Genomic DNA, 10,966 nt, shown 5'->3' with positions numbered 1-10,966 from the left:
CCTTATACAGATGGAGAAACAGAGACTGCAGACGGGAAAGGTCCTGCCTGGCTTCCCACACAGGATGACTGGGCTGGGCTGGGGTCTTCAACTGTGGCTCCTCCTCAGTGGCCTCTAACCCATCAAAGTTTATGAGGGCCCAACCACAGGTGACTGGGATGAGCAGCTGTGGGCTCCTGGCCAGGCCCTACACCTGACCCAGGTTTTCTGTCTAGCTCTCACCCTCTGCCTCGAAGGAGCTCCAGGTGTCATGGGCCAGAGACGCAAGAACTGGTTCCTCAACCAGCTAGCCAACGGGGCTGGCAGACTTCAGAGCCAGAAGGGAAGCCCCCAGCCCTCATGGAGACCCCTACAGGCTTTGTGGTGTTATAGATTTATTTGATATTTGAACTGAGTCTACAAGTTCAGACCCTTGTGTAACGGATTGCTTCATGGTTGCATCTTTGCTGAGGATTACATCCAATGACACGACGCAGAGAACACAAATGGACAGACGGACGAACATAATTATTAAAACAAAGGGTCGCTAAAATGTGCCTTAGTGTCCACGTGATTGATCTAAGGCGGGGACCCTTCTAAAGTAGGGACCCAAGTGATTGATCTAAAGCAGGGTAGCTTCCTGCCACCAGGCACCCAGGAAGGAAACTGGCTTGGGACCCAGAACAGGGGAGCCTGCCCTCCTGGCAGTGACCTCCCCAGCCAACCGCCTCTAAATCTCTGCTCTTGGTGAACGACCAGTGGTGACAGGGCCAGTGTAAGCAGCGGAGGCTAGGCCAGCGGTGGGGAAACAAAGTCTGGGCAAAGCAGCTCCCCCAGGGCTCCTTAACACTGTGGGGGACGGGGGGGGGGGAGAGGAGAGAGGGCAGCAAGGAAGGGAGAGGAGTAAGGGGAGGATGGAGCACCATTCCTTCTGCAAACCAACCCCAGTCTCCTCCCTTCTTGGCAGCTCCAGAACATTCTCTCGGGCTGACAGTCACAAAAAATAAGTGCCTGCCAAGACCCATGGAAGAGAAAGAAAAGACACCCCCCCAAAAAACTAAAAACACAAAAACAAAAATAAAGTTCCCATCCCAGGAGAGACGAGGAACAAACAGAACTTGGGGACCAAGGTCACGCCAGATTGGGAAGACAGCCTGGGCCCTGGCCTGAGACAGGAAATACAATTCAATGCTGAGCTGAAAGGAAACTGCACCCCGCCCCAGACTCCAACTCACTGGCCTTTAGTGTCATTTTTTTTCTTTTCTTTTTAATACCCAAACCATCCATTTTCAAAGCTTAAAAAAATGTTGTTGTTGTTGTTTTTAATTAAAAATCTAAAACTGTCACAAGAACTGATCGAGCAGGACCCAGGCCCAGCCCTGCTACCCTGCAACGGGCTCTGTGCTCTCCGCTCCAACACCAGAGCCCGGCCTGGGGCCCTTGCAGCTGCTCGTCCTCCACCACTCAACCAAGTGTGAGTGGGCACCCACTTCTGTGGGTATCACCCCAAAAGGAAGAGGGGAAACACTGGCCTGCTCGGAGACAGAGCTGAGTTTTCGTGGGAATGTGTGTGATCTGGAAGGAAGAGGAGGGAGGTGGAGGGAAATAAATACCAAGAGCTAATGAGTTCCAGTCCCTGGGCCGCTGGCGCCGGCATGGCCTCTGATCCCAGACAGAGATGCCCCCAGGGTGGAGACCCTGATTGTCCATATAGGTGCCCTGAGCTGGGCGCCTGCCCCACCGGGCAGGAGGGGCCAGCCCCTCGGACACTGTCTTCTCACCTGGCCTGGCTCAGGCCCGGCCCCCCCGCTCTGCCTGCTGAACTTGGGCTGCTGTCCAGAGGAGCCCCGGAGGGGCCTGGCTGCTGGCCGGGGTGGGCGTGGAGGGGGTCCCGCTGTTAGCTGGCGGATGCCCTGCTCAGGCCTGCTCCTTGTCGGCCCTCCAGAGCCGCTCCTTCACCTCGGGCGGCAGCGTGTTGAACAAGTCCTCCTCCACCACCAGGCCACTGCGCTTGAGCAGCGGGCACTCGCCCAGCTCCACGGGCAGGCACTCCAGCCTGTTGCCCCGCAGCTCGATCTGTGTCAGGTTGGTCAGCTCACCCACCCGCGAGGGCAGGGACTGCAGCACGTTGTTGCCCAGGTGCAGGGCCCGCAGCTTCCGGCACTGGAAGAGCTCTGGAGGGAGCGCCTCGATCTGCGGGAGGAGCCAGAGGGCCTGGTGAGCTGTGTGTGGCTGGGGTGGGGCCTCGGGGCTCCCCTTCCTCCTCCCACACCTTCTCTGGTCCCCACTCCAGCCCTTTGGGAGCCTGGCACTGGTATAATCTGGGCCAGGGTCTGTTCATTAGGTCCCGTTCCTGTAGACACTTCCTCCAGGAAGCTTTCCTGACCTCCGGGGACCCACAGCTTCCTACATTCCCACTCATACCACTAATGCTGGGCCTCACAGCCCCCCACATCCCTACTCATACTACGAATCATTGGGCCTTCAGGTTCTACGAGGTCAAGGTGGGTCTGCAGGCTCCCAGCACCTGGCACTCTGAGGGGTACCACACTGGCAGCAACCACCTCCTCAATACTGGTCTGACCCCGAGGGCTCACAGGGGGCCAGGCTCTTTGGTCCTGTCTGGCTTAAACACTCTATGAATTTTTTTTTTTTTTTTTTTTTTTTTGGCCGGTTGTGGGGCCTGAACTCTGGGCCTGGGCACTGTCCCTCAGCTCTTCAGCTCAAGGCTAGTGCTCTACCACTTAAGCCACAATGCCACTTCCGGCTTTTTTTTTCTGCTTATGTGGTGCTGAGGAATTGAACCCAGGGCCTCATGCATGCAAGGCAAGCACTCTACCACTGAGCCACCTTCCCACCCCCATTCTATGATTATTGTGCCAGTCCTGGGGCTTGAATTCAGGGTCTGGCCACTGTCTCTGAACAAGTCAGGTCAGGAGACAAGCCTTCCTTCTTCACTCAGCCAATCTCTAGTCTGCCAGATGCTGGAGGCCCCTCCTCCCCTCTCGGGCCTCAGTTTTCCCCTTGGCTTTGACACCCCTGAGGACCTTTTTGCAGCCTTGGACCCCAATACCACAGAGCTGAGATGTACAGGACGTCAGCCTGGCTCCAGATCTCTCCCTGAAGGTTCCCCTTCCCCAAACCAAGCTGCCTTTGCCGATAGCTTGTCCCCCACTCAGTAGTGTGGCTCCCACCATGGCCTACCTGTCCCTTCTTGCACAAGTGTCCCTGGTCCACTGACAGCCTACAGTCATCTCCCAGTGTCCCCCTCAGAAAGCCCTGTAGTCCTCCATCAGTGCTGAAATGGCCTTGGTGTTCGATCCACCATCTGGAATGATGCCATCTCTCAGCCCACCATAACCTTGCTGCTGTCCTTCTGTCCACCTTGACTGTGTGGCTGTCAGCAGTTATACCCCTTTCTGGTCTTTCACCCCGAGTCACAGCTAGACCTTCCTCCTCTACCTTGTCCAATGCCTGGGTGATTGTGTGAAGGACCCTCTTCACCCACAAGCGTGGAGAGGATGAAGATGACTCAGTGCGGCCATACATTCCCCCTTCTTCCAATGGTCTCTTCCAATGACCCTTCACCTAGCGAGACTCCCTGGCCACCCATGGGCCCCACTCCAAATCCAGCCACATTTCTGTCCCCAGAAGCCTTGGCCAGTTGAGGCCTCCCTCCCTCCTCACTGTTGGCCTTACCCCTGGTGGCAGAAACAGTAGAAACATGTCTCTCAAGGTTTGAGACATGGATGGCTGAAGTGGTAGAGCACTTGTCTAACAAGCACCAGGCCCTGAGTTTAAACCCCAGGAGAAACAAACAAAACCTTGCTTCGTGCTGCAGGTACAGGTTAGTGGTACTGTGGTGCATACTTAGCACATGTGAGGCCTTGGGTTTGATTCCCAGCGCCCCAGAGCAAAACCACACAAAAAGTAACCTTGCTAAATGGTGAGTCACTCCATCCTTCAGCCCTGCAATCACTCAGCCTTCTGGGAACACTGTTATTTGTTAGGCAAAAGAGCCACGCTGCTGGCGGGCATCAGTTTATGGGCTGGCAAGGTGTCCAGCCACACTGAAACAGACAGGAGCCTCCTTCAGACCCTGAGCGCAGCCCTGTCTCTGTCCTCTGTCCTTGGGGGAAAGTCCACATTCCAGGGGCAGCTCATTTCAGCCTGCTGTCCAGCCCTCCCTCCAGGGACAGGTGACACGCCCTTCCAAGTCCCTCCTCTCTGTGAGAGGCTCAGTACAGAGGGCTGAGGCTTGCGTCCGGTGGGCCTCCATCATCCAGAGCCTGGGCACCTCCAGCACAGCTGGACTTTGGGAGCTCTCGGAAGCATGAGCCAGATCAGGAGGAAGGGACACCCGCCATATGGAAGCATTCATTAGCTTGAGTGTGAACCCGGAAAACTCAGGACCCCAGGTCTACAGCCAGGCCACATCGGCCCTTCCCTTTCCACCACAGTCTAGGATGGCTGACAAGAAGCCAGGCCTGTGGCCTACAAGGTGTGTGTGTGGGGGGGGGGGCGGGGGGCAGGCGCTGCCTGCCCACAATCAGCCCAAGCAGACCTTTTCCCTCTAAAGGCCTGGGTGCTCCAGTGGGCGGGGACAGGATGTGATTAAGCGGTGTGCTAAACAGGGTGTCGAGGGTCTCCTTCCTCCAGAACAGCTGGACCCGCCAGTGCCTTTCCTGAGGGGTGACCTCAGCCAACAAGCACGACACTAACAGGCAAGCCCTGAGTGAGGACCTGGGGAAGGAGGGGGATGGGCCCCACTACACCCTCCAGCAGCAAAGCCCAGCCTGGTACCTGGGCTGAGCGGGTATCTGGAGAATGGGGACTGGTAGAATTCTGACTCAACCCCTGGGCAACTGGGCTCCAGCTGTGTGCCACCAGGAGCCACTCAGTGTCCCCTCCTGGCATTTGAAAAGGGGCAAGTCTACCCAGCTTCTCCAATGTGGCTCTTCCCTCTTGGAATTCCCATCTCCCTGCTCAATGGACCCACAGATCCTACTGCTCCTCATGTCAGCCACTCAGTGTCCCCTCCTGGCATTCGAGAAGGGGCAAGTCTACCCAGTCTGAGATGGATCCTTGTCCTTGAACAGGCTTCAAGGTCAGAGGAGTGCTGGCTGGGGGAGGGAGGGAGGATCTGTTGCACTCTGTCCTGGTCTGCAGAGGGAGGCTTGGGGATAGAGGCTTGTAGTGTTGGTGGACTGAGGCCTTCCAGCCTCAGTAATGCTAGAGAAGGACTGGATGGGCTGGCCATGCTGGAGCCCAGGAGGGGCACACAGGGCCTCAGGGCTACTGGGAGCTCCTGGAGGGAGAGGGAGGGGGGGATGTCACAGGGTCCGCAGCACCAGGGGCTACTACTTCATGCTTCCTCGCCCCTGAAGCTCCTCCAGCAGGGGGAGGGGAGCACCCAGGGCCTGTGTGGTCTCCACGGCAGAGGACACGCCACAGAACTGCAGGAGCCCCTCCGCCTCACCCAAGTAAGCCAGGAACGCTACTAGCACATGGTGACCCCCAATAGACCGAGTGTCTTCCTCCATGCCAGCCTGCCGTGGTCTTTCTGCCTACAGTTTCCCCTGGGAAGGCAGGTGGTGACAAGCCAGCAACCATCTCAGGCCATCTCTGCCCATCACTGCCCAGACACAGAGGGGGAGTGAGGGATGCCGGGAGATGGAGGGGGCTCTGCCTTTACCCCAGCCAGCTCAGGCCATAGGGACAGAACCCAGATGGGCTCCTTGGCTTCCAATCCAAACTGAGGGAGGAAACAAGCTCCAGGCTAAGTCCTGCCTCTCCCCCCCCCCCCCCCCCCAGCCCTGAGAGAGAAGCCTGGGTCTTGTACCTGCTGCCCAAGAGGAACTAGGCTCAAGGTCACCTTGGGGATAGACCCAGCCCACCCATACCACCTCTGCTGAGAAATCCGTAGCATTTGTGACACAGTCAGGTTCCTACCCCAGGGATAAGATTCTCGTTTGGCCCGTCTGGGATGGGATCTGGGAATCTGTTTTTTGTTGTTTTTTTGGGGGGTCCAGTCGTGTGGCCTGAACTCTGGGCCTGGGTGCTGTCCCTCAGCTCTTCAGCTCAAGGCTAGCTCTCTACCACTCGAGCCATAGCGCCACTTCGGGCTTTTTTCTTTTTGCTTATGTGGTGCTGAGGAATGGAACCCAGGGCCTCAGGCATGCAAGGCAAGCGCTCTACCACTGAGCCACCTTCCCAGCCCAGGGATCTGGGAGTCTGAACCTGAAATAAGCACCGGGTTCCGGGTGAGGACTACAATCAAATCCTCTCTATTCTGAGACACCGGGCCCCTGGGCCCTGCTGTGTGCGGGCCACTCACCCGATTGGCTGTGACAGCCAGATTCTGGAGGTTCTGCAGGAGGCCGATGTCAGCGGGGAGGAAGGTCAGGTTGTTGTGGCTGAGGTCCAGGTAGCGCAGCTTGCGGCAGTAGAAGAGCTGGGTGGGGATCTTCTCGATCTTGTTGCGGTTTAGATAGAGGCGCTCCAGGTTGGTAAGGTTGCCAATCTGGATGGGGATGTAGGCGATGTGGTTGTACCACAGCTTAAGGCAGGTGAGACGGTGCAGGTGCTGGAAGCTGATGATCTCCTCAATGGTCTTCAGGTTGTTGTCCTTGAGGTCGATCTCCTGCAGGTTGTGCAGGCTGAAGATGGAGTGGGGGATGCGCTCCAGGTCGCAGCGGATCAGCTCCAGCTCGGTCAGGTTCACCATCTTCTTGAGGCTGTTGAGGACGATGAGCTTGGTGCCCTCGTTGTTGATGGACAGCTTCTGCAGGTGCACACCCACGTCCGTGACCACCTGGGGCAGCTTGCTCAGGTTGCTCTTGAGCCGTAGCACCTTGAGGCGCTTGAGCTCCCGCAGCCCGTCAATGACGATGTAGCGGTTGTTCTCTGCACTCAGGTTGCCCGTCAGGTGCAGTTCCTCTAGCGTCTTGAGGCTGTAGATCCACAGCGGGATCTCCTTGATGTCGGTGAACTTGATGTGCAGTGCCCGCAGGTTCTCCCGAAGGAAGGCCAGGGCCGGAGCCTCGATCTTAGCAGCCGTGTGGTACAGCCACAGCTCCTTGAGGCCCGTGAGCTGGGCAATGCTGGGTGGGATGGTCACATCGGGGATGAGCTCCAGCTTCAGGACCTCCAGCTCGACCAGGTCGAACACAGTGTCAGGGATGCCGCTGAGCATGAACAGGTGCAGCTCCAGCTTGTCCTGGGCGTTCTTGGTGAGCCGCTGCCGCAGCTTGTCCAGGGTCCACTCGTTGTTGAGGTTCAGCTGCCGCAGCTTGTTCTCACTCACTTCTGACAGGAAGACGGCGAAGCGCTTGGAGTAGAGTGGGTCGTACTGGTCGATGAGGTGCAGCATGAAGGCGAAGTCGTTCTTGACGTCGGGGATGTCGCTATAGCTGCTCTCCTCCCGGATCGACTCAAACGAGTACTTCTTGAGCGAGCGCCGCAGCATCCACCACAGTGTGTACATGCAGATGAGGCCGTAGAAGATGACGAGGCTGATGTAGAAGGACGCTAGGATCTTGAAGAGTGTGGCCAGAGGATGGGCGCAGCGGTAGGTACGGTAGCCCGTCAGGCTCTCGATGTCCACGGTGCAGTCCACGTCAAACTTGATGTTGTGCACGTAGTAGACAGTGTAGCAGATGATGAGGATGAACTTGATCACTTTGATGATGGTCTGCCGCATGTACAGGCGGTACACGATGTCACCCTCCTCCACGTGCGTTCGGAACTTCTTCACCTTCTCAAACAGTGCCTTGGCCTGCTCCCCCTCCTTCTTGTCCAGCACACCCGTCTCAGAGCGGTCCACGATGCCCTGCTCAATCCTCGACTTGGTCCGCTGAAGCATGGGCACGGTGGCCTCCACGTCCTCGCTCACGGTCGAGGACTTCTTGTCCATGGAGCCGTTCATCTTGCTGAAGGCTGGCTTGGGGTCGCTCTCCTCCACCACGGTCTCGGACAGGGCCCTTGTGGTCCAAGGTGAATCAAAGCACTTGAGCAGGATAGACACAAAGTGCTCCAGCTTCGAGCTGGTGCGTGGGAACTTGAACCAGAAGTTGCTACAGGCCAGGAAGATGAGCGTGTGCAGCAGTACGAGGTAGGGGAAGTACTTGGCAAACCAGTGTAGGCGGTTCTCATAGCACACAGCGTCCACGTAGTTGTACTGGTGGCGGTCCAGGTCGTACTTGATGCCCGTGGGACCTGTGTCGGGGCTTGGCAGGATTGTGGAGTTGGGATAGGTGGGCTCCGGACTGGGGGCCGCCCAGCCCCGGAATGAGTCATTGCAGGAGTCCCTGGTGACCCATTTACAAGGCAGGCAGATCATCTTGTCCTGTGTGACCTGCAGCGTCCCGCCGAAGACAGCGATCATAAGCATGACAATGGAGATGTAGTCGGTGAACACATCCCACCACGGCTTCAGGATCCGGTAAGCGGGCTGCGTGTCCGCAAAGTAGCGGAGCTCTGTCACGGGAATCATGTTTCAACCTGCAAGGCACCCACAGGAGCGGATTATTGGGAGGGGCCCTGACGTTCCTGCCATCTGAGGATCAGCGGAAGGAAGCAATGAAAAATTCCTCCATCATCCACACACTCCCATCTTACATCACTTGGTCACTCCAAGGTGACCACCAGATGACTCTGTGGAAACCATGTGGCCAAGGGTGGGCTGGGAAACCGCCCCAGGGGAGGTGGCAGCCTCTCTGATTAAAAGACAGGAAAAGGGTGCCTGGGGGAGGCAGGGCTGGTGCTGACACAGCCTCCTCCTCCCCCTCCTGCATTCCACTCAGGGCATGTGGGAATTCCGGAGGGTGGGAAGGGGAGGGGGGCTGGAATATCCATGGACCAATCACACAGACCAAAGGAGCCTGGGTAAAACTCGGAGCCTGGGAACCAGCCACAGAGAAACTGCAGCAATCCTCAAAAGGGATTTGTACAGCTAGAGGAAAGCATAGCTTACAAACTACATGTGTGCAAGTTCACTCCTGTAATCCTAGCTACCTGGGAGGCTAAGATCAAGAGGATCACATTTAAAGCCAGCTAGGGCAAAACAACCTCTGTGAGGCTTCATCTCCAAAATAACCAGCAAAGGGCCAAAAGCAGAGCTGAAAGCTTGACTCAAGGGGTAAAGCACCAATCAAGCAAACAGAGTAATCATAAGGCACTGAGTTCAAACTTCAGTACCATCAAAATACAAAAGTTTGCAAGACCAAGAGTCAACCAAAAGCAGGGTGCCGTGGATCTTGAAGAGCGCAGTGGTGTGCTTCTCTATCCCAGCCACCCCAGGGACTAAGGTCAGGAGGACCACAGTTCCAGGCTAGTCTGGGCAGAAAAGTTCAAGAGACTCCATTTCAATGGCTCAAGAAGCTGGGCATAAGCCGGGCGCTGGTGGCTCACGCCTGTAATCCTAGCTACTCAGGAGGCTGAGATCTGAGGATCTCGGTTCAAAGCCAGCCCGGGCAGGAGAGACCGTGAGACTCCTATCTCCAATAAACCACCAGAAAACCGGAAGTGGCGCTGTAGCTCAAGTGGTAGAGTGCTCGCCTTGAGCTGAAGAGCTGAGGGACAGCGCCCAGGCCCAGAGTTCAAGCCCCACGACCGACAAAAAAAAAAAAAAAAAAGAAGCTGGGCATGTGGGACAACAGTTTCCTAGCAACAACAGTGAGCATAAAAGGATCGTGACCAAAGCACACATGTGGGGGAAAAAAAGATCCAATCTCCAAATAAGCACTACAAAAAAAGAGCTAAAGTACAGCTCAGCTGTAGAGTGCCTGCCTAGCAAGTGTGAAGTCCTGAGTTCAAACCTCAGTATTGCCCCACAAACCTTCTTCTGTGTGGGTATGTTGTATGTGTGGGTATAACTGTGGGGTGCTGGGAAGCGGGGCTGCTCACACACAGCAAGAGATCCTTTGGGGCGCATGAGGACAGGGGAATGAGGGAGATGACAGGCACCCTGGCCCTTCTCTGCTATGACCTGGAAACACAGCCGGCAGATTTTCCCCTGTGGAATACAATCTGGCCGGACTCACGAGGCACCTGGGAATCTGGTTAAGACATGACTTCAGTGACTCTAATGATTAGAAGCCACATTCGGGAAATGCAGCCGATGTCACACAAAAGGCTGTATCCAGCCAAGTGAGGCTGGGTGTGTGGGGCCTGTCCTTGGCCTACATGGCCACCCCTGCTAAACAAGAGGGGAAACATGTCATTCAGTACTTGCTGGAGCACATTTGGAAGAGGAAAAAAAAAAAAAGAGAGAGAGATCTAAATAAGAAAGGCAGAGTAAATCCACCCCAGGGCTACCCACTGTGACCTTTCCACTAAGTAATAATTGTCCTGACCTTTCTATGCATTTTAAAAGTAAAAACTGAAGCCCACCACCAGTGGCTCAAACCTGTAATCCTAGCTGCTCAGGAGACTAAGATCTGAAGATTGTGGTTCATAGACAGCCAGGGGCTGGGTGCCAGTGGCTCACCCCTGTAATCCTAGCCACGCAGGAGGCTGAGATCTGAGGATCATGGTTCAAAGCCAGCCTGGGCAGGAAAAGTCTGTAAGACTCTTATCTCCAATAAACCTCTAGAAAACTGGAAGTAGAGCTGTGGCTCAAGTGGTAGAGCGCTCGCCTTGAGCTGAAGAGCGCAGGGACAGTGTCCAAACCCAGAGTTCAAGCCCCACGACTGACCCCCCCCCCCAAAAAAAAAAAGGGCAGCCAGGGCAGGAAAGACAGAGAAACTCTTATCTCCAATTAACCAACAGAAAGCCAGAAGCAGAGCTGTGGCTAGAGTGGTACAGTGCTAGCCTTAAGCAAAAGAGCTCAGGTACAACACCCAGGCCCTGAGTTCAAACCCCAAGACCAGCACACATACACACAAAATTGACCAGATGATAGTAATGGCTATATATCATGCCTATAATCTTAGTTACTTAGGAGGCTAAGATCTGAGGATTGAGGTTCAAAGCCATCCAGGGCAGA

At 55.9% G+C, this 10,966-nt stretch overlaps 1 protein-coding gene across 2 annotated transcripts in view; it reads right to left on the bottom strand.

Moving 5' to 3' along the window:
• Window positions 1-357: 357 nt before the first annotated feature.
• Window positions 358-10,966, bottom strand: part of Lrrc8a (leucine rich repeat containing 8 VRAC subunit A) — a 32,039-nt gene continuing 21,430 nt past the window's right edge. For both annotated transcript variants that reach the window (XM_070014793.1, XM_070014791.1), the window contains 2 exons: window positions 6,317-8,481; window positions 358-2,172 (listed from right to left, as the gene is read on the bottom strand). In XM_070014793.1, coding sequence (XP_069870894.1) covers window positions 1,897-2,172; window positions 6,317-8,473 — 2,433 coding nt within the window. In that variant the 5' untranslated portion in view covers window positions 8,474-8,481 and the 3' untranslated portion in view covers window positions 358-1,896. The remainder of the gene's footprint in view (window positions 2,173-6,316; window positions 8,482-10,966) is intronic.

Source organism: Dipodomys merriami, unplaced genomic scaffold (assembly GCF_024711535.1).
Source record: "Dipodomys merriami isolate MVZ:Mamm:240054 unplaced genomic scaffold, mDipMer1.0.p SCAF_11, whole genome shotgun sequence".
Lineage (NCBI taxonomy): Eukaryota > Metazoa > Chordata > Mammalia > Rodentia > Heteromyidae > Dipodomys > Dipodomys merriami.
Note: the sequence above shows the minus strand (reverse complement) of the source record. Positions and strands in the feature narration are given on the sequence as shown.